The sequence below is a fragment of the Halichoerus grypus genome, chromosome 9, assembly GCF_964656455.1.
Source record: "Halichoerus grypus chromosome 9, mHalGry1.hap1.1, whole genome shotgun sequence".
Taxonomy (NCBI): Eukaryota; Metazoa; Chordata; class Mammalia; order Carnivora; family Phocidae; genus Halichoerus; species Halichoerus grypus.
The window spans coordinates 103,741,719-103,765,548 of NC_135720.1; the positions used below are offsets into that span (position 1 = coordinate 103,741,719).

The 23,830-nt window shown below is 42.9% G+C and overlaps 1 protein-coding gene across 10 annotated transcripts in view; it reads right to left on the reverse strand.

The window, feature by feature from the left end:
- Positions 1–23,830, reverse strand: part of RUNX2 (RUNX family transcription factor 2) — a 224,951-nt gene that overhangs the window by 129,979 nt on the left and 71,142 nt on the right. For 6 of the 10 annotated variants that reach the window (XM_078055277.1, XM_078055276.1, XM_078055278.1 and 3 more), the window contains one exon: positions 9,052–9,213. The exons of 2 other annotated variants lie outside the window; for them this stretch is intronic. In XM_078055277.1, coding sequence (XP_077911403.1) covers positions 9,052–9,213 — 162 coding nt within the window. Of the gene's footprint in view, positions 1–7,936; positions 8,006–9,051; positions 9,214–23,830 lie in introns of all 10 variants that reach the window. 2 more of the 10 variants (XR_004924656.2, XM_036115836.2) reach the window with 1 other exon arrangement.

A 23,830-nucleotide genomic window follows, 5' to 3' on the forward strand; every position in this document is an offset into this window, starting at 1 on the left:
TATATATATATATATATATATGAGAGCAATCCAGCTTGCCAGAAAATGGCAAACATGAGGGGACAGAGTGTAGCATTGTCCCCAAAGCACTAAGGCCACCTTAGCCTATGCTAACAGAGGCCAAGAGTAAGGGGGTTTGGTCTGGGTGCCAGGCTGACAAAGCATAGTGTGCCCAGAGACCACAGACCTGGACAGTGAGTGACTCAGGAAACCCTATCATACAGCAAGGGTTTAAAGAGCAGGGAGGATCGGGGAGAACAGGAAAAGTACAGTCTGGAGAAGGTAAGACTTCGTCAAAAATGTTGTCCAAACCAGACTTTTGCTTTGTTTTAGGGGAGTAGTTTTGTTTCAATTTACAGCTTAGTGAATATAATTTCTATTATTTTCTCAAAAAAGACTTTGACACTTTATTACATGATGGCTATAATTAATGTCAGACTCTAAATTAGAAATCAAAAATTCTATTTGATCATTTGGTTTCAAGCTGGAACTAAAGTATGTTTTGGCATTATTACCAACTGTTAGCAGCAAGTTCTGGAAACAGATGCAGTCTTGCTATGTGTTCTAAATATGAAACACATTGCAGAAAGGCTTAGAGATAAAAATATATACTGCTTATGCACACTCATACTGTGCTATTTCCTGTCCTTATCAGCAATAAAAAGTTCCTCTTGTTTTGTCCTTTCTTTGTTGTTCCAGGTGAACAAAATCTTCTTTCTTCTTTTTCCCTTTCTTCTTCCCTTCTTTCTTCTTCATGCCTATCTTGCTGTATTTTTCTATCTTCTTTCCCACTAATATTTGTTTCCTTAAAGATTTACTGAGCACATACTATGTGCTCAAAACTGTGCTCAGTTAGAAGGATTCAAGGCTTCATGCAAAACAGTCCCCATGCTTGAGAAGCTCACCTCTCCTATAGAAGGCAGAAGGCATTTAAGCAAATGATGTTACTAAAGGAAGGTATGTATCACGTTAGAGGTGTGTCCAAAGCACAGAGATGAGAAATGGATGGGTGTAGACAGAGGAATAAACTCTGAGGAAAGTGGTGGTCGGGGAAGGAATTCCTTTGGGGAAAGAGGTGGCTGAGAAGGATGAACAGAGCCCTGGCCAGCCCTGCGGAGGAAAGGGCTGGTGGCTGGCGTGGAAGTGATTTCCTGAGAAATCAATGCTCATTGAAGTAACAAAATAATACAAAGACTTGGAGGATTTCGATGTGTCCTGTTTTTCCTGAAAAAAGTTCAAGTAGTAGCTTGGCTGATATTTACTAACATCCCAAATAATACACCTGTCGAGAATATTTTTATGTATACCCATTCTAAATGTAATGAACAGGCAAATACAAGCATATGTGCATATATATGTAACAGCATAGCTTACTTAAGGAATGGCGCAGCTTACTTAAGGAATGCCAGACATTCTTAGAGAAAAGGAGCATCCCATACCTAGGAGAGCATCAAAGTCATCAGATAAATGGGTTGTTAGCTGGATCTGTCCTGTACTTGAATTGATAAGAATCATCACCTCAATGTAAATGTTTAGTAAGCGGTCTGTGGACAAAGCTAAAGAAAAATATTAAGAAATGAACCAAAGGTATGGAAAACCATAATCTGGACCATTTGGGGACAACTGCTATGACAGAGGAAGTGTTTCCCCAGGAAGGAATGCATGAGATGCTTTCTAAAAAAAGAAGCACCACTGACAAAGTCAGTGACAAAAGGAAATGGGGTGGGGGTATTCCCAGGAGCAGGGAGAAAGCCTTGATGTTTTAAAAAACAGACTAACATCCTTACAATAGAATAGTACCCAGTGGTAAAGAGAAATGAGCTATCAAGTCATGGGAAGATACAGAAGGACCTTAAATGCACATGGCGAAGTAAGGGAAAGCAGCCAGGCTGTATGATTCCAATTATACAACATTCTGGAAAAGGCAAGACTATCAAGACAGGTAAAAGATCACAGCCAGGGGCTACGGGGGGCAGGTGGGGAGGGACAGACAGGTGGAGCCCAGGGCATTTTTAGGGCAATGAAATCATTCTGAAGGACTCCCTCATGGTGGATACATGGCATTATGTATTTGACAAAACCCAGAGACATGCACAACACTGAGAGTGAACTTCCTAACATCCACTATAGATTTCAGTTAAGAATAATGTATCAATATTGGTTCATCAATCATAGCAAATGCACCACACAAATGCAAGCTGTGAATAATAAGACAAAACGGCAGGCGGGCAGGATGGGGGTAGGGGACAGATCCCAGCTCTACTTTATGCTCAATGTTTCTATAAATCTAAAACTGTTCTAAAAAATTTTAACTAAAACTGCTCTAAAAAATTTATATATATATATATATAGTATGTTCATATATATAGTATGTTTCTACCATTTTGAAGCTCACAACACAACTTAGTTTCTCCATTGGCATTTATTAGGTAAGGCAAGCTTTCTTTGCTAGAAGTCCTAAGAACAACAAATCCCTGGGCAGACATCATCTCACTCCTTGCACAAAATTGAGACATGTGGACGGGCAGTTCTGAGTAATTTGTTCACATGGGCCCGCGGAGGCACCAGGAATTGATGGGCATATCTGAGAACAGCACAAAGAATCTTCAGTGACAATGAAACCAAAACTCAGGTTCCCTCAGTCACATTGCCTCCACCCTGCTCTCGGATCCCAGGGAACCACAGAAGCCACCGTGTCCCTAAAAAATTAACTTTATACTTTTAGTGAAGCAAGGTTCAAGCTCCCAAGTTTTCTCCTATGAAGAGAAAGGGACTGCAGTGAACCTTTCAGTAGAATCTGCAGCCATGTCTTTGCCATCCCTGCATACACACGAGCCCCTTCATTGCTACACCTTTTCTTCATGTGTGGGTGGTTGCGCATGTACCAAAAACCAATCCTCATGAAAACAACTGACAAGTACCATGTGTGAAATCAGTCAGGCCACGTACACAGGTTTCATGCTGAGTTTCCATACCTCCGTCTAACTCCAATAACAGTAAATATCATACCACCGAGTTCCCTCAGTTCTGTGAGCCAGGCCAACTCTCCCCACTGATCTAGTCGGAATGGAAACCAGTTCTGGGGTCCTCAGCACCCCGTCACTCAGTTAGTAAACTCATTAAACTCAGGTCCAGAGATGCCCTGAACCTGCCCCGCCCGCCCCACCCCACCCCCCTCCCCCGGCAATAAGATAAAAACCTCATCTGCTCGTGTCAGAAGAGAGCCTACCTTTAGAGAAAGCAAGATGAATTTCAACTTCTAGAATGCAAAAATTACCCACCCAATCGTCGTCGATAACCCAGAGAAGAATACTGAACAACATTCCACTGGTAACACAGGGCTTGCCTTTGTTTAGGGTCTATTAAATTTAATAACTTCCCCCTCTGTGGCTTTAAACAGAGAACTTCTTCAAAATAAGAGTGGCTCCTATTAGACTTAACTACTTGCCCGTGGCTGTTGGGGCAGAGGCGTGTCTACCAAACAGGTGGCTCTTAATAAAGGAATGGTTCTGTAGTAAAAAAGGAGACGTTCTAGTGTTTTAGTATAGTTGCTTTAACTTTCTGGTTTATTAGTATTAATTGCTGGAGTTTTCCTTTTAACCTCTCTTAAGGCGTCACTCCCTCCTGTGAGTTAAGAGTGGCCCTGTGAAAATAAATGTCCACATATACTTGGCACATTACTGAAGCGGCTCGTTTCAAAACCGGACTCAGGGGACTTGACAGAAACTCGGTTATAAGGGACATTTAAAACTGAACTGCATCAACCACCGTCCGGTTTGAAATCACATGAGACAACCCCTCCTGATCGGCCTTGAATGATCAAATGGGGTTTTTCCACTGGCAATTTCTCGGTTTTGTGGTAGTAATAAAATAATTTTTAGTAACTTTATTTATTAGACTAACGCCTATTCTGCTGACCTTTGGAAATATTATACTTTAGCGACTAAGAGTCATAAAAACAGACATCTTGAATAGCCCTGGGCAGTTGATTAAGTGGAATGTTTTGATATTTAAATACTTTGAAAGAAGAAATTCAAGACCATTTGCTGAAACAAACAAACAAAAATATGCAAACTTCAAAAAGATTACAGTTAACTGTCTCATGTAAAAAAAAAAAAAATCCTACAAATGTAGAAAAAGATCGTCCACACACCTGCATTGGCCTCTCCCTGAGTAATGGAGGTGAACATCACATATGACCCTACCCTTGCGTCTCTAATTCACGTATCCTAACTCTCTAAGAGACCTCCCCAAAACAGAGAGGTCCATGGGCACAATGACCAAGACCACAGAAAAATGTTTGTATGAGTCCCTTCTACTTCACATATGCTGAAGAGTAGTAGACTTAGGTCAATCTGAGTGGCTTTACTCGGATGGGTGGGGCAGGGGAGGAGTTATCTGCAGAGAATAAACTTACGGAGGGACTCTATCCTTCTGGAGACTGGCAAGAGCTCACACTCTGACCCACAAGTCAAAGAAACAGTTGTGTTTCTTTTCATATCGGGTAATTACATAAAATACATTTTGAAAGTCTGTAATTATTTACTTACATAGTATTTTGTAATGACCTGCAGAAAAATAATTATCATCTTTGTGTCAAGCCTCACAAGTGCTTTGAACATCAAAGATGCACGGGTGATAACATTATGACAATGATAAAGACACACAGTGGTCTGGGTTGTTGTCAGGCTTACTTGTCCTCGCCTTGTCACACCTTGCTCTTTGATAGAATCAGTGAGAAACAATTTTGGCTACCTCTATATAGTGAATATTGTTTTAGGATCCTATAAGATGAAATGAGATAGGGACGCCTCGGTGGCTCAGTTGGTTAGGTGGCTGCTTTCGGCTCAGGTCATGATCCCAGGTCCTGGGATTGAGCCCCGCATCGGGCTCCCTGCTCAGCAGGGGACCTGCTTCTCCCTCTGCCTGCCACTCCCCCTGCTTGTACTCTCTCCCCCTCTATCGCTCTCTCAAATCAATAAATAAAATCTAAAAAAAAAAAAATTCCTCCCTGAAAAAAAAAAAAGATGAAATGAGATAATGTATAAAATCCCTCGGGGTGGAGGATGCTACTTAAATACAGATTGTTAGGTGATAAGGCCATGCTTATCATCGTGAGTATGGGAGGGGAGGAGAACCAACCTCTCCTCCTGCCCCCTTATGTCTCCAGACCAGTTTCTGGTAAGAAGCGTTTGATTTCTCTAATTCAGCTGAACATGAATTAAACTCATTACAGTAAGGGAAGCCCTACTGATCAATTACATGACAGTAATTTATTGTTTAGTCATAAACCTATGACTGCTGCTATTGTTTTTGTTACAATATTGAAGGCTATTCAAGGTTAAGGAAATATTTCCTGAGTCTTTGTTTTGTGCTGATGAACTCCAAGACCTCTGGCTTTGCATCTTTACTTGCGGTCAAGTAGGGACTGTGGGTAACATAGGTTTATCATCTTATTCTATCTATACCTTGCTTCCATGAGGGCCACGGCAGGGACAACACAATACAGCATCCATCACTGTCATTATCGTAATTTGTTAAGGTCTACCATTTGTAGCTACACTTGAAAAATTACTCAGGGGGGATACCCAAAAAGGAAGTTGTAAAGTTGGATTCTCTGAAGATCTTTAAGTATATTAAATGATGGCCTTTCTTTGGAGTGGTCTTTCAGGATGAAATAGAGTTTCTTTAGGAACGGTACTTTCTGAAAGATCTTTCTGGCTGCTGTTATTCCTATGATCCCTCGGAAAAGAACATGATCCTGCTATTTTTCCAACATTATAATGAAACAGTTATTTTCTCCTAGTGTGTCACTGACCTTTTGTGAATGGCTCCCAACTGCTTTTAGCTCTATACACATTCATTCTAAATCTACACAGTAATAATGATAGCAAACATTGAGTACTTCTATGCGCTAGGCACTGTGTGCAGTGCTTTATGAATGCCATCTGGGTATTCACTCATTTAAATATTTAAATTTTGTTTGTTTGTTTTAACTATGCTCTGTGATGGATCCATTTTACAAAGCAAATAATCCCCTTTAAGAGTTCAGATTTTTACCCACTTGACTCATTTAAGCTAGGACTTGCCTGCAAATTATATACAGGTAAGCAATTATTACAAAACAACTTCTGCTTCGTAATATCAGCTACAATCTGTTGAGCCCATAGTGCGTATGCAGTGTGCAGGACAGCACTTTACATAAAGTATCTCACTGGATCCTCACGGTAACCCCAGAAGATTAATATCATATCTCTATTTTACAAATAAGAAAGCTAAGTTTCAGAGAAGTAAGGAACTTGCCTGCTATGTGCATGAGCTGGGACTCAAACCTGAGTCTGAACCTCCAGTCCTACCCTACAAGTAAGGACTTCTTTCTCACCCATGATCCTATGATAGTATTTTTGTGTCCCCTTCATATAAGGAGATGAGAACTGAGTTCTCTACACAAAAGCATGAACTGCTCTGGAAAGCATCACAAAAAGGGAACACAGGACTGCCTAGAGATGGAGATGAAGTTTAGTATTTTAGCTGTCCATGTTATGGAGAGAAAGCATCCTAGACCTTAGGGACAGCTTTAGATATCGGGGGGAATAAGACAGAAACTCTGCAAGGTGGCACCTTGGAACCCACGAGATGGGCTCCATTCTCGAGAGGTCCCTAGGACCGGCCCCCAGGGAAGCGAAAATGGCGCTCATGCTAGCTGACGTGATCCCCAAGCCCAGCGGGCAGCACTGTGGGATGCGGGCACAGCCCCGTGCCCAAGAGCAAGGTCAGGTAAATCACGGTTCCTTCAGTTCCCTGACAGTCCCTATCTAGTTCTTTCTTCCTGTTTCCCAGCATGCTGACATGAGGGATTTTCTGTCCTCCTCCCTTTAATGTTTACACAGAACCTCCCACCCTGGCACCACGTTACTTGGCCAGGAACAACTCAGAGAAATGTTTGGGGCAGGAGGAAAAAACTGGACTAAACTCAGTTTGAAACTAGTTTAGAGCAGAGGCTTGTCCCTACCCTTGGCCTCAGATCAATATGCGGCTGGATAATTCACCCGTTTCTGCCCCTACTGCCTCTTCTGTGAAACGGGCAGAGTTGTGTGGTATGGGCTTATGGAAACGTTTTAAATAGGCATCAGTCAAGGGACTCAAAGTAATCTCGCTGTTCTGTAGGACACATGTAAATGACGAACCACAGCGACTACACATTTATGCGGCGTGTTTCCAGGGTTCTCTGCAATGGTTTTCCCGCTGAATCTGATGCGAATGCACCTGGGTAAGAAAACGCTGTAGAGCGGGGTCTCTAAAGCTACAATCACTCCCTGAGGTTTTTTCCTCTAGGTACAGCCAGAGGACAAACAGCAAAATCTGCTTCAGCCACAGAGGGTTGGACAGATGGAGGCCCCAGAGGACCCGAAACAGAAGCAAGTTTGCACAAATCTGTCCTGGCCCAGCGTCATTTTGGCCCAACGTGAAACAAAACAGACTCGGTAGAAAATACAGAAGGAATGACCAGAACTCATTCAACACCATCCAACCCTGTGCCTCTGATCCCACATCGGCCCTCGTTCTCCCCTTACTGCGCCTTACTCATCCCTTCCCGTGTCTTTAACTAATGTTTGCCTAAAGGAGGTAGTCATTCCTGTTAAGGGAAATGATAACTAAAATTCTATACTCTGCACAATTCCCCCAAGATATATCACGTGATTCATAAAAATAGTAACAGCAGTCATAATGAAAAGGGGTAACATGGTTTTCCAAAGACTCTTGTGGTTCTCCCTCCACCCCTCTTCTTACCCTACTCACCCCTGCGGGAGTCCATCTGCTGTAGAAAATGTGAAGGCACTAGGACCAGAGAGCCCTTTCCTGCCATTTGCTTGAGAAACAAAGCCTTCCCTCCTCCCAAGTGGAAAGAAATAAAGGAGTCTGAACTAATCAAAACCTGCAAGCCTGCTGGTGGAGCTTCAGCTTGTCAGTGATGCAACTCAGCGGAGTGAGTAGCGGCTTCGAGCTTTGCAGAAAATGAGAGAGGGAGAGAAACAGAGACAGAAACACAAAGAGAAAGAAAGAGAGGCATTAACCTGGCCAGGAGTCAAACAGGTGCACGGAGCGCGAATGCTGAGCAGAGTGTCTGACACATAGAGGATCCAACTGTGTGTGCCTCAGTGGGTCTACTTCTTTATTTATGGGGGGCCGTGCTCCGGTCTGCATGTCAGGGCTGTACTGAGAGACATTTTTCCTTATTCACAGGACTCATACGATTGGCCGAGAGCCTTTAACTTTCCTCTACTTGCCAGTGTGAAGGCTGTGTACACTTTCTGGCTCTCTAGGATGAATTCTCTCCGTGATAGTGAGAGAAGAGGCCAGAAGGTTCGCCTCATGCACTTCCACCATGAGCCACACATTTCTGCGGTGCCTCTGGAATAATGGATGTGTCAGCACCGGGGCTGCCATGTCGAGAGCGACCGCGGCATGCTAGATGGTTCGTGGAGAGGCTACCTCAGTCTGGACTTGGCCCTTGGAGGCCACACATGGCCTTTTAAGAGTCTTCCAGGCCTCGCCACACTTCAAGTGACTAGCTTCTGATAAGGATCTTAAGTTTGCAGGTGCTCGCTCTCAGAACGAGCCAGCTTGGACTTCTGGGGGTTAAGAGGCTCTAGAGATGGAAGGCTGTGCCATTGGTCTGTAATCTGGTTTACAGGTGGATGTTGAGAAGAGAAAGAAATGCAAGCAGAGGAAGGCCTGGCATAAGACCCTCAGGAGAAGGCCCCAGTTGAGACAGCACCCACCAAAGGGGCCACAATTCAGCAGGACCAAAACTGGGTGGCATTCAACGTCATCTTAAGAAAATGATGCCAGCTCTGGTGGGCTTTCAGTCTTTTAATTTAAAATGTTCAAGGACTTGATAACCCCATCATTCAGAGGACCCAGTTTTACCAGCTGTCGTACCCTTGCCCACACACCTCTAATAGAGAGTTCCTGGAGCTTCAGCCCATCCTACCACCCCAGCCCCACCCCTGCACGGGAGTGGGTTTGTACTTAAAGTGTGGTCTTTACCTGAAATGCGCCTGGGCACGTCGGTGATGGCAGGAAGCCCCGTGCCCCGTGTGGAAGACAGCGGGGTGGTGGAGTGAATGGACGGGGACGTCATCTGGCTCAGGTAGGAGGGGTAAGACTGGTCATAGGACCACGGTGGGGAAGACTGTGCCTGCCTGGGGTCTGGGAAAAAGAAGAAAAATCTTTAGTGTACCGGCCACTGTGGACTTCGAACAGGCAACCTCAAACTGAGAAAGGATAAAGCAAGAGAAAAGTGAGACTCTATAAGGAGTGTTTATTTCCTACAAACCCACCCTTTCAGGCCCTGCATGGCACACAACTTTTCTGGACTTCCAGGCTCGATGAGTGTGACAAAAATGGGACCATGACTAAGGACTATTTCTCTCTCTCACATCAGTATTTCTATTTGGAAAGGCTAACGGCCATCTAAAAAACAATCTGCTTCAGTTATCTTTACAAAGTTGAATTCTACTTCATTTATTTTCTGTATCTTCTCATATTACTTCAATGAACACATATTATTCTTATCTTTTTTCTTAAGATAGAATTTCTTTGAACAACCAACTTGGTTAAAGAACAGGTAGACTGCTGCATTTCCAGCTATTATCTTTCAGATGTGCTCTTTGGTTTATAAAGTGCAGGATTCCATGATTTTGCTTTCTTTCCAAGCAGGTCAATGAATGACACTTTCTAGCAGGGGGTGGGGGAGTGTTAGGAGGTTGGGGTAGAGAGGAGAACAGAGGGAACAGCATGTGAGAAGAACACAAAGGAGGGCAGCCAGTTATATGATTCTCATGCTAAAGCTACCCCAGAAAATAACCTTTAAGAAAGAGACAAACTTAATTTCAAAGTCAACTGCCATTAAAAACTAAAAAGCTTCAGGGGCACCTGGGTGGCTCAGATGGTTAAGCATCTGCCTTTGGCTCAGGTCATGATCCCAGAATGCTGGGATCGAGTCCCGCATTGGGCTCCCTGCTCCTTGGGGAGCCTGCTTTCTCCCTCTGCCTCTGCCTCTCTCTCTCTGTCTATCATGAATAAATAAATAAAACCCTTAAAAAAAAAAAAAGAACTGAAAAGCTTCAGGGCTCCTGGGTGGCTCAGTTGGTTAGGGTCCGCCTCTTGATTTCAGCTCAGGTCATGATCTCAGGGTCCTGATCTCAGGGTGGTGAGATGGAGCCCTGTGTCAGGCTCTGTGCTAAGTGTGGAGTCTGCTTATGATTCTCTCTCTCCCTCTCCCTCTGCCCCTCCCCCACCCCCTCTCTCTGAAAAAAAAAACAAAACTGAAAAGCTTCATCACCATCCAGTTTCAATGTTAAGCATACGAGTTTCTGACAGTAAGAAAATGACCCAAAACAGAAGAGCAGGGACACGTCTTTCATCCTACTGGAATCTCTTTTAAAGATGCCACATGTTTGGAATACAGCCTAGTGTTACCTAGTCATTTTAATAATAAAAATAATGGGCAGCCAACTTGTTAGGGTTAACTGCTGAGCATTAACAGTATCTTTTGATGTATCTCCATGGGGTTTCCTGGAGGCACAAGCTCAAGGCCAAGTACATTTATCAAGGGAGCTTCAGTCTACATAAGTAAAACAGGTAAATTTGCTGTATATTTACAGTGTGTATTTCAAACCGTTTTGTTCTTACTGGACGGCTAATCAAACAGATTCATAAGCAAATTTCTCTTAACTTTTTTTTTGCTAATTTTAAAATGTTTTGCTAATTTTAAAAATTCTAATACACAAGGCTGTTCACAAGACAGCACTGTATATTAGAATATTCAGGGACTTTGGAATGTGCAGAATTAGGTTCAAGTCTGAGACTTCTACTTTCTAGCTGTGTGATTTTTGGTTAATTACTCAGCAACTCTGAGCCTCGGTTTCCTTATCTATAAAAGAGGTTGGGGGGGTAAATTATGTCTGAATCACAGGGATATGAGAATTACATGAGAAAACCACGAAGAGATGACTAGCACAAAGAGGCACTCGGTAAGTATTGATTCTTGTCTTTCTTTAAAAAGAACTGTTGGTGACACAAGGATAGTCCCACAGTTAAAACAATCTGAATTGGCACTAATACATTTGGAACAGGTTTAAAATTATTCCCCTAACACCTATCAGCCTCTGAAAATGAAAAGCTTAATTTTTTAAAAACTATTAATATGTTTGAATAGTCAATGCAGACCTATCTCTAAAAATAAAAATGAGTATAACAAGACTTGGGTATTTCTGAAATGATCCCTCTTTTAAAACCTCTCGGTTTTTCCATACAATCAAAGCCAGTTAGTTTCAGCCATTTCTTGTTTATTTGTTCAATTCAGAAACAATTTATTTAAAGGCTGTCTAAATAGGACATACTGAGTCAAAATAATTAAATACATCTGGATATTTATCTGATGTTTACTATATCAACAGATACATAGAAAAATTTCATCCAGCTCAATTTTAGGGAACATTTACTGGAGTTCGTAATTTGAATAAAAGTATAGTACTGTAAATGGTTAACATAAACTTTTCCTTCAGAAAGGGGACTTGGTCATTAAAGTAATGAACTTTCGTGCTTTAAAAAGTTCAAGGCTGAGATTGTATAGATTGGCAACATTTCAAATCAGAGTGAGTGGTCCTTGTTATATATCTGATACTGACATGCTTCCTTGTTTTAACCATTAATGTAATTCATTACGTTTCTGAGAAATGTAAATGACCTTCAGATGGAAAAGGATGCACTCCTCACAGCACCAGAAAGCAATCTCATAAAAGCAAGGCCTTCTCTCGGGCCACATTTTCAATAGACAAGACAAGAATCACATAGATAACTGAGCTGGGCACACAGGACTCCGATCTGGATTTGAGTTCTAATCTAACTTGACCGGATGACTTCCGGAGCAAGTAGTTTAACCTGCATGTGCATGCTGTTAGCAGTAGTATAGGGCTCCCTGCCTAAAAACGGGGAAAAATACAAAGAAATGTAAAGAATGACTAAAGTTATTAACATTTAAAACATATCACAGAGGAATCGGGGAACTTAATCTGGGCAGCCTTTCAGTTCTCCTTGCGCAGAGGGGCAGCCCAGTCTAGGGAGAACAAGTGGGCTTTCTAGCAAAAGGATAGGAGTTGGAACCCTGACTCTGCTATTTATAAGCTGTGTGGTAGGGAATTCTCTGAATCTTAGTTTCCTCCTCTGGAAATAAGGGAGCATAACATGGTAAAGTGAATATAACAAAATGGTCCTGTGCCCTCACTGGGCAGACAAGCTCCCCACTGTGCTGGAGCTAGCCACTTAAACTTCGGGGCCTCAACAGCTCATCTGTAAAATGGGAATAATGATGCTTCTTAGGGTTGCTGGGAACATTCCATGAACATGGCCTTATCTGATGAGTTATCTGGCATTCCTGGTACATATGAAGTACGTCTTAAATACAAGTTATTATTGCTATTTGTAAAATGAATATCATAACAACGACTACCATGTTTGTCACAAAAGCAAATGAGATAATATAAATAAAAGCATTCGGTAACTGTCAAGTGCTATATTAAAATTATTACTATTCTCTTTAGGAGCTCACATGGTCAAGGCCCTGCTGTGTGACATGGGTTATTATGTTTCTTTATGTTGCTGAGCTTTAATCACTTCACCTGTAAAATGGGTATGATAATACTATCTCAGAGTTGTTGTAAGGATTAAATAATACCCAGGGAGTGGCAAATCATCATTATCATTCAAAAAAATTAAAAATCTGACTCTAAATGATCCAGGGGGGCTGGGTTGTCTAGTGTTATTCTTGAAGTTTTCTAAGATCAGACTCCACACAATTTGGTGCGATGCCTGGCACATAGTAAGTGCTCAGTAAACAAACATTCAAGGAACCTCCCAGGGTGGCTTGAGTGAACAATGAAATTTTATAATGAAGTAGTAATTACTCATTCTCTAACTTCCCCTTAGGCGATAAAAGAAGTTGGATCAGTGAGGTTTTAGTTTCTGCATCAAGTCCCTGACTTCCAGAATATACACTAGAACAGTCTACCAAAGGATAATTTTGCTTTTAGTGGCAGTCCTTCCTGAAGATATCCAAGATTAGGGAAAATAACTTCTCACTATCCTTAACAAGTGAGGTGTCTCTTTGGTTTTTTGTCCCAGAGGACAGATTGCAGAGCCCAGCCAATCTTTTTCAGGGTAACCATCCTAAGATTCTATGATAATGACCTACTTAAGGAGAGAGAATTACTATAGAAAAATAAGACACAAGAACTGCCATATGGGGGTCCACTAGATCACATAGAAATAATATAAAAAGGAGACAGTAATGTCTAAAAAAAAAAACAAAAGGTAACAGTCTCCAACACCCCAAGGCCTTCTCTAATACGCTGTGAATGATATCATCAATCCCAGCTCCACCATTTCTGGCCTGTGTGATTGTGGACAAATCATATATAATCTATCCAATCTTCAAGCTTCCTAGTCTGTATAATGGGGATAAATAAGAAGACCTTCCTCCTCAGGTTGTTATGAAGGTCAAACCAGATAAAGTAGTAAAGAGTGAGCTCATGGGAAGAACCCAACAAATGTTCACCATTGTTAAAACCTCTACCTTTCCTGAACCTTCATTCTACATTTATGTTTCCAGCCCATAATCTCTTATCTTAGCAAAGGACAATTTTTAGAAAGCTTCCTGTAGTTTTAAAGTCCACTATTTGGGGAATATATCCATGCTGGTCATGTCAATATCCTTTATGATCATTAAACTTTAATGGTGTTCTTTCTTAGTCTTGGTTTCTCCCAGACCAAGAAATCCTAATCTGTCTAGCATACTTTTTAATATGTACACCTTAACTTTTTTCAAACCTGTAATGGAAAAAAGAGCTATAAAATATCTTGACTTCCTAAATGCCCCATCACCAAGAAAACATAATCCTATCATAAATACACAATTACAGCATATTTGCTTTGTTATGGACAATTATTAATGCTTACAATAGAGAAAAGTCACCTTAACCTGATCTCATAAACAGTTTTGGAACTCAACTTCCTGAAGAAACTTGAGACTTCTGGGATTCTCTGTGAACTTGGGTGAGTCAGAGCAGGTGACTGGTGGTTTTTAGGCATCACTGGTCAATCCTAAGGTTGCTACCAGGGAAAGGTGTAAGGCCTTGTTCTGAGACAAACCTACTAATTAGCCATTCACAAACAAGAAACTGTCTTCACCCTGATTTCGGGTCCCACGGGGCTGACAGAACCCACTCCTTCAGTCCACCCCCCCCCCCAGATGGTTTGTCTCGTTGACTACAGGAACCCAGAGGGAGGTACCGTGTCTTCCACTCCAACATAAATGAGAATATTCTTGATTTTCGTGTCTCAGAGGATAGAAGCAACTCTCTATAAGCAACCACTCATAAGCACCCATGAGCTTTCAGAGGATAAGTGAACTTCCTTTCTCAGAAATTGTTCAAAAGAAATGAAAACTGCTATTGAGCTTTAAATATTTTATGGTGTTTTTAAAACTATCACTCACTATTTTTACATGACAATCCTCAGAAACAGTATCAATATTATTTTTGTGACCATATTATAGAAATTCAAAGTATTGACATATGTTTTTATATAGATATGACAATTTAAAAACAAAACTTTTGGTGCTTTTTTTTTTTTTATGTGCACATACTCCTTAGTGCTTGGGAAATCTGAAATCCTAAATAGCACATGAGCATTTAAGTAGGACTGTACCCTATTTCTCCCCCAAACTTCTCTGCTCTCACCTAAAATGGGGGTTTTAAAAAGGGAACTTGTGATCAAATTTGACCTGTAAGATAAACTTGAGAGAAAATCAGGTCTTCCCTCTATGAGGGGCCTGCCGTACTCACAGCCAGGAAGTGACAAGCAAGATGACTAAATGAGAGAGGAGAGAAAGCAGCAGAGGACCTAGGGCAGAGAGAGCTACTAGAACCTGGTTGAAACCAGTGAGGAAATGGGCCCCAGATCGAACTGTGCAAGCCTACCAAGAACCACCACCAGGCACATCAGGTCAGGCTACCTAGTAGACACCTCGGGTCTATAACTACACCCTTCCAGAAGAAATCGTGGTTTCCTCTGTGAGAACAGACCAAATCTAGCTACTTAGGGTTCAGGTTGAATAAAAAGGAACCAGTCATTTGACATAAAGAACCCTTCAGAACAGACAGAGGGGCAAACCATAAGAGACTCTTAAAGGTAGAGAACAAACTGAGGGTTGCTGGAGGGAGGGAGGTGGGGGATGGGCTAGATGGGTGATGCACCTTAAGGAGGGCACTTGCTGTGATGAGCACTGGGTGCTGTATGTAAGTGATGAACCACTGAATTCTACTCTGGAAACCAATACTGCACTATATATTAACTAACTTGAATTTAAATAAAAACTTGGGAAAAAAAAAAGAATCCTTCAGCATTGGTTCTAACTGAGGCAGAGTCTATCAGAGACACCACGACTACCAACACTGTGTGGTGACACTAGGAGCCCAGAGGTCTGTGAACACTTTACAGTCTCTCTCCCAACTCACTAAGTCAAGGGCAAGGCTCGTATTAGCCGTCCCTTTTCCATCCGTGAAGTACAAGTGGTCGTTACTGCCACCTTAACAGGGATTTTGAGGGGCAGGGGGAGAGGAGTTTTTGCATGCTCTTCTGGTGGAGCAGCAAATTATCAATTCTTATTGTGATAAACAGCTTCTATATGCCCATGTGGCAGTGGGATGGCCTAAGGGGCAGATAGGACACAAAAGACCTTTCCTGCCTTGAAAAAGCTTAGGCAAGCAGTTGGGGAAGTTAAAACGGACAGATATAAACAATTAACTCAAAAATGTTCAAAGCATGTACTTGTATCTTTAAAAACCGCTCTAAAGATAGAAATGAACCATGGGGCATCAATGTCAGCGGGGATTTCGTAAGTTCTCTTTCTAGAGTGCTGTTCCTTCTGCTTGGGCTACGTGGAGGTTGTGCCATAAAGCCCCAAAACAGAAAGTACAGAAGGCAACATACCCAGGAGATGCTCCCAGATGCTAGTTGGGGAAGAGTGGTTCCCATGTCTCAAGGTGTCTTAGCATCAGGCAAAAATGGAGACAACCATTTATTTAAACCTGTGGAGGTAAGAAGAGCAAGCTCTCTTCTTTGAGTTGGACCATAGCTTCTGAAGTTCAGTCACCAGTATGGGGAAAAGGAAGGAGTGGCCATTCATCTCCTACAATGGTATAGAAAGAGTCACGGCTCTGAGAGGATCCATACTCTCAAACGACTGGAAGGTAATTCCATGTCTGCATAATTGGACTCCAAACACTTGGGGGTCAAAAAAAGAGAGGAAGGAGGCAGATCGTTAGAAAAAAAGACACCCTAGGAAAATGAAGAGACTCTAGGAAAATATGTAGAAATCTTGTCTTAAGTTTGAGTGGGGGCAGGGGGAGAGCAGAGTGGGAGGGAGCTGTGTGAAAGCCCAGTGAGAGGTTAAGCGTGGAAACACAGTGGTTGTGCTTAGCGGGCCTCCTTTTGTAAACACTTTGGTTAAACGTGCGTGGGTGTGAAGAAGGGCCTGCTTGCCTAAGAATCACTCACAACAAGGCACACCATGCACATGGTGTTGAACTTCATGCAGAGACGGGAGGAAACAAGTTAACAGGGGCAAAGCCTGAACCAGCGCCCAAAAGGCTCCTTCCTGCTTGTGGTGCCTGGAGGCTTCTATGTAATGTGACCCTACGGGAGCCAATGGTTTCTGCCAAAGCTCCGTGTGTCTACCGGGAGCACCTGCTCTATTTGGGGAGCAGGGTACAATTAGAAAGCTCCACGTTCCCCACCCCTTAGCCTCCACCCATTCTTTTTACCCTAATCAGTATTCACATCAACCTGTGTAAACCTCAAATATTTCTTAAGAAAACTGGGGTATTTAAAATGAACTGTGTGGGGCACCTGGGTGGCTCAGTTGTTATGCGTCTGCCTTCGGCTCAGGTCATGATCCCAGGGTCCTGGGATGGAGCCCCACATCGGGCTCCCTGCTCAGCAGGAAGCCTGCTTCTCCCTCTCCCACTCCCCCTGCTTGTGTTCCTGCTCTCGCTCTCTGTCTCTCTCTGTCAAATAAATAAATAAAATCTTTAAAATAAATAAATAAATAAAATAAAATGAACTGTGTATAGAGTCTACTAGTTTACGATTTATACCCTCCCAGCTGCTACCAGGGTCAAATAAAGCCAGTCATCTCAACAGAGAGGCAGGTTTACAATTTCCTATCCTAAACTATTCCTGTCATATTACTATCATTCACAAGACAAATACCCTCACATCCATATGTACATTAACTCCCAGTTCAAAACAATTTACACTAAATACTAAATGTTTAAATTCTGTCTTCTCTAATAACCTTGTTAGCTAGACTGGATTTTTAGAATGAGCTCTCCCACTCACTTCTGTGTCTCTTGACTAGTAGGAAACATGGTTCTTAAAACAAACAGGCTTCTCTCTCCCAGCACAGGAAAGCCCTGGACTGGAGGCTTTGGCACCAATGGTGCAGCCATGCACCACTGATTTACCTTCTCGGAGTCTCACCGTTCGCACCTGGAAGAGGAGATGAGAACGGATGGGTTATGGCTAAGATGTTTTTTCAACTAGGAAATGCTACAGTTCTAACTACTCAGGAAAGCGGGCTCCCTACCCTCAGTTCCTTCTGGAGACAGGAGTTGTCACTGAAATTACTGAAGGTGTGTTGAGCAGACTTGGGCTGGCTGTGAAAGGTGGCTGAGAACTGGCCCTCACAGCACCCCCCCATAACAGAGCAGAGAAGACCCCAAGAGCAGGGTGCTGACTCCCCCTCTCGTCCCCACCCGGGGCTTCCTCAAACGGACCAAGATGGCTACCTGATTCATTTGGCGGAAGACCAACCCAACTGATTCACAAAGCTGTAGACTGAAATCTGAGAACAAAGCAGCACACTGTTTGAATAAAACTGGATGCTACATAGGGAACACCGGGCATGATGAGTGGTGTCACAAGCAAACAATGGGAGAAGAGGGACTTAGTCACTCTTAGGAGACAATAGCAGGGAAGAGAACGAGAAATGATATGTACAGTATAAGAGGTCATATGCCACAACAAAAGTTTAAAAAAAAAAACAGAAGGAAGTTGAATTAAGACAAGGTAATGAGAAGTGCCTTCAAAGCATCACCAACTTTTAGATGAATGGGACTCGTAACTGTCTCATAAAAAATGAGGGGATTGTCTTATTTAGAAAAAAAAACTGAATAGAAGAAACACGAGTCTCTACCACATGTCACACCTAATCTGGCCTCAGCCTTGGCAGACCCTGGACCTCAATGGTAAAGCCAGCAGAAGGATGGGAATAAGCTACACACAGAACCAGAACTGGTTGAGATATAACTGGGATGTGGGGCTGGCCAGGGGGAATGAACTTCTGTTCAAATCCCCATACTGAAGTGGTTATAGTCAGTTCAGGTCAAATCAGGCAGATGTCAACATCCAGGGGGGTCAGCTACAGCAGCTAGGGCATTATAGAGGGTCCCCAGACACGGTGATTCCTGCTGTCAGATGGATGATGGTATCCGTGGTGCTAAGAATAATCTCCTGCTCATTCATTCGCCCATCCAACCATTCACTCATTCATTCGAAAAATAGGGACCAAGTGGCCTCCTGTGGTAGGGGGATAGGCATGAGGGATATTAATGGTGAATAAGGACAGACCTAATCCCTGCTCTCAAAGACTGACATGCATCAACTAATCATGTAACTGTGATAAGTACTAGAAAGGAGAGTCCTTGGCACCATGGCAACGCACAGTGGGGGACCCCAACCACACCTGGGGGGCCTATGATGTGATGTGACGTGATGTGATAATTAAGGCAAGAACTCAGTGGCAAGCAAGAGTCTGGCAGATCAGTAGGTAAGGGTAAGAGGGCTTTAGGCAAAGCGAACAGTGAGTATCAGGTTCCTGGGACGGAGGCAGCACGGTTTTTGGAGGACGTAAGACAGCCAGTGTGGGTGGATTACCGACAAAAGGTTCAAAATCGTATGAGAGGAGAACAGGGGAGTAGTCAGAGCAGGCAGAACCTGCTGGGCCACACTAGAGGTTTGGGGCTTTATCCTAAGTGCAATGGAAGGTCACCGAGGTGTTCTAAGTATGAGGTGACATAATCAGATATGCTTTTTAAAAATCTCCGTCTGACAGCATCATAATAGAAACAGGGCACAAGTCCAGTCTAGGACTGGGCAAACAGGGAAAGGTGTATAGGGCAAACAGCAGCTGAAATGGACAAGGCGCAGAGCCCAGGAAAGCCAGCAAGCAGCCTGGGGCACTTAGCTGCTTCCACACACCATCCTACCACCACGGGGCTGAGGCTCCTGAGATCCCTGAGGCTGGATCAGATCAGCTCTGGCTGAGCAGGGGAGCCTGCGGTGACCGGCCTTGGGCCTGCCACTGTGATCTGAGCAGGCTCCGCCTCATACCTTCTGGTTCAGGGGTAAAGCCTGGGCACCTGCCCTTTTAACAAGCTCCCCAGGTGATGCCTAATATGCGCCAAAGTTTGAAAACAATGGGCATAATTTTTACTGCTGACAGTCAGAAAGGAAAATTACCCAACACTATTCTGATTTAATCTTCCCTATCAAGAAGAATGATCTTCAAATAGAAGGAGCAAAACAAACATGCTTTAGAGGACATTGAGGCCCAGGGGAGGAAGAAGACAGAGGAGAGAGACTTGTGCTTTAAACGAATTCAAGGTGCTGCTCCAAGATGAGTTATACCGCACAATATTGCAAGATTTGTGGAGACTAGTAGGCAGAGGGCTTCTATTTGACAGAGCAGGGCTACAAAGTTTTATTAAGTAAAGTCTGTTTCCCCATAACTCCACTCACTACTAATCTTAGCTTTGCTCTCTGGCTTTCCTCTTCCACGTGAGAGTCATTATTTGAAGGTAATGCATTTGAAGGTAAAGTATTTGAAGGTAATGCCTTTACTAGACAATCGCTAGACATTCGCTTACTCCATTCACCTTATTCTCAGAAAAGCACTACCGTTGGTCAGATCTAAATGTCAACTAGTTTTTTTGGAGCCTCTGTTGGTGATGACTTGCTTGCAGTCCACTGAAAACACTAAGTCACCTTCAGCAGCCTGCGGACAACAAGCTTTTCACACCTGAGCTCCACAGTGATGATCAGAAGAAAGCAGAACAGGTTCACTAAAAACCTGTCTCCTAGGGTTACCGAAGCCCTAGATTAGAAGATAGCTCACCTGTCCATTGCGCATCCTGACCTCAGCAAGATATATACCTTATCTCTAATGTGACCTATAGCCAGTTAAAAGGCCTACCAGAAAGTGGTTGTTGAGATGACTCATGGTCGGCTTTGAGAGAGATGCATAGTGGCAGGTTCAAGGGCATTATAATCCTAGTTATGTCCAGCACGTTCATGAAAGTCTTTTTAAAGAATTAGAAACGACCTTTCTAAGCCGCAAGATGAGACAAAGTTGTGAGGAATAGCCAACACACTGGGTTGAAGCATCAGAACTATAAAATAACCCTCAAAGATGGAAAAAAGAGGTACAAGGGTGCACAGCACTGCATTTGGTCAAGTCCAAGACAGGATGGAGGAAGGTTGGCCTAAGAGCAGAGCTTTCCTTGGACTGCAAGCCACAGTGTGATGGGATGACAAAAGTTAACACAATCTTAGGATGCATGAACACAGTACTGGAAGACCCCTACTGCCCTGGTCACACATAGCTAGAGGACTGTGTCTTATCAAGGCAGCATCAGATGGAACCTCCAGCCATCATGTGAGGAATGGCTGAAGGAGCGGCCAAGAGCTCCCATCTACCCTCAAGCTTTCCATAGGACACTCCTACCTCCTGCCTGACCTGAAACTTGGATTTCCCCAAATAACCTTTCCACTTGGCTCATTCTCCAAAGTCACAAGATGAGCCACTCCTCTTCAGAAGTTCTTCCATGTTTACCATGACCTATGGACCTCCAGAACATTCTTCCTTATTGGTAATTGGCTCAATATCTTCCTTCTTTCCCTGACTTGTACCAAGTCCTACCAAATCCTAGGAGAGACTGTCATTCTCACTGATGATCCACCACACCAGAGCCCACCCCTATTACCAAACCACAGCCAGTGCAGGGGAGAAGCACATAACTGTGCTGGTTGGCTCTTCTAATTATCTCTATCCTTAGCCGGCTCCTCAGCGATGCTCGGCCAAAGTCATTTTCCTTTCCCATCATTCACCTTGATGACTGTTCCAAACATTTACCATTCTTCTTAACCCTCTCCCCTCTCCCCTCACCTCCTCTCTACCTAAAACTACCTTGTCAGATTTCGCCTTCCTGGGACACTGATTTTAGCTCTGAGAGTTTCTGAAATCTGCTGGTGCCTAAGTTTTCTTATTCATTAAACAGGCTTCACAATATGGATTCTTCAGTGATATCCATCTTTTAAAGACTGCTACCACTAACTGTTTTGAAACAGTCAAAAAGCAAGTCTTTAGCCAAATAAACAAAGCCCTAGAAAAATATCTGATGGTCTTACATGAAAGGAGGGACATACAGTTTTATTCCTGGAGTATTTCTGCACATATTAAAATGAGGAAATGGAATCAAAACACTTTCTAAACTGATAATATTTGTAATATATTGTTGTTACTTTTAATACCACACAGTACAATATACACCAACTCTCAGTTTGAAGCCCTGGTGCCCATCAGTGATTAAACATCAAAATGTACCACAAGAGCATCCGCTATATCAAATTGCATGCCTGATATGCCCCTCTCCTGGGCTGGCCTTGTAGGGTGAATATTTCATTCAAAGCTAGATTCCTATTCTGATTATTTTGCCTACAGTCCATTGCAAAAGGTAAAAAGGGCCAAGAAAGTTCTCCAGGCAACTAGTGAAGAGGAAAGACATGCATATGTCCATGTACACATATACATATGTACATGTCTCTCTATGTCTGTATTACATGTGCACATATATGTGTGTATGTAAAGCTAAAACCAGATATAAAACCAAACAGAGAAAGAAAATGCTCTAGAAATGAATGAAAGAAAGAAATCAAGACTTCCTCTGGGCAAAGACCCAAAGATAGGCTAGAAACAGTCTTGGGGAAGGATAAAGCGAGGCATTATGTAGATGGATTCTTCTTACCACAATTAGGTATTAACTATGCATCTTCTAGTCTAGATAGGAGGAAATTACAAAGGTTAGTTTTTGGAACTCAAGAAATTCATTTTTCTTGGAACATTGCCCCTCTCCATTTTTCTAAAAGCATAATGAAGCCACAGCATCTTCAGTTAATAAGGGAATTCCTACTGACAGAAGTCTAGAAATCTTTATGAAGCTGATCTAAGGACGCTGCTAACAGGCTAAGAAACAGCATGACATACTGACCACCAGCTTTCCACGGGGTCTTCCTGAGCCTTATTCTTCAAAGCCAGCACAGGATGAACATGAATTCTGCTCTTCTTCATAAGGTGCCTTCCAGAGCTGAATGGATGGGCAATTACACATAATTTGTACTATTTTCTCATAAGGACGGTAACCAGTGACCTCCTCTAAAGAGATTTCCAGCTCACAGATGTGCATGGCAGCAGCAAATTTACTTGGCTATCCTGCTCAAACTATCTCAAAGGAAGAAGATGGGACAGGACTTTCTGATAACTTCAGAAATTAAACAAGAGCACCACCAAAGTAAAAGAACTGTACTTTCAGTCAGCCTTTCAACTGAATGCGGTGATTGCAGTTCTTTCAGATGCGAGATGCCTACAGGTGAGTAAGACCATGGTGGTCATAAAGCATGAAACCTCGCTTATCTCCCCCACTCTCTACACCACACCACCCTCTCACGCTGATGGCACCTGTGGTCACTCTTCCTGCTAACGGTCCCCGGGCCTTGCTCTCCCTCACACAGCCACCGCCCACCACCCCCCAACCCCATGCCCATGTCACCTCCCACCTTGTTTCATATTAAAAGGAAAGGATTATGCTAGTCAGTGTTTCAGTGTGAGCACAGTGGACTCAGGCCCAGGACAGCCAAACATACACAGCCCAAGCTCAGCTGGCCCAATTGGCTGAGATCCTCTTTGCATTTAAAGGTGCGTTGTTGGCCAAGGGAATAGGGAATCAGACCAAAGTTGACTTCAGTCAATGTAACTGCTGATAAGATTATTCCTCTACATGATGTCTGGCCAAGCTGCTTTTTGAGATATTTCTAAAAGTGTTACCCTGAATATATACTCACATAACTGTAATTTAATCATTAAAAACAATTTTATTGCACTTTAGAGCATAATTCAGATACTCCTAACGCATCCCTTTTATGAAAATATCATCTCTGGGGATTCTAAATACTATCCAATGGGGAAAAAGGAAAGAAATTAGTCCCTTAGGACACGTATCACTGAGATTGTCAGCAATATGGCCGACTTGATAGGGATGAGGGTAACTGCCTACTAAGAATGTGGAGCTCACAATCGACTATAATGGCTGAAGAAGCTTTTAGTGAGTCATGTCTCAAAGAAACAATTTCTTCCACCTGTAAGATATGTCCTTTTCAGAATTGTTTTAAAGCTTCAATAAGAACTTCATCCAAAACTAGTTCGTTAGTAGGGAAGAACGACATAAATGAAAGTCAGCAGGTACAGAAATGGGAGGAAACACCCATGACAGAAGCATGCTTCAGCCTCCCAAGAGTGCACAGTGGTTAAGGAGCATGGGACCCTGAAGCAATGCACATCTGGCTTCCATTCCTGTATTCACCCCTTCCC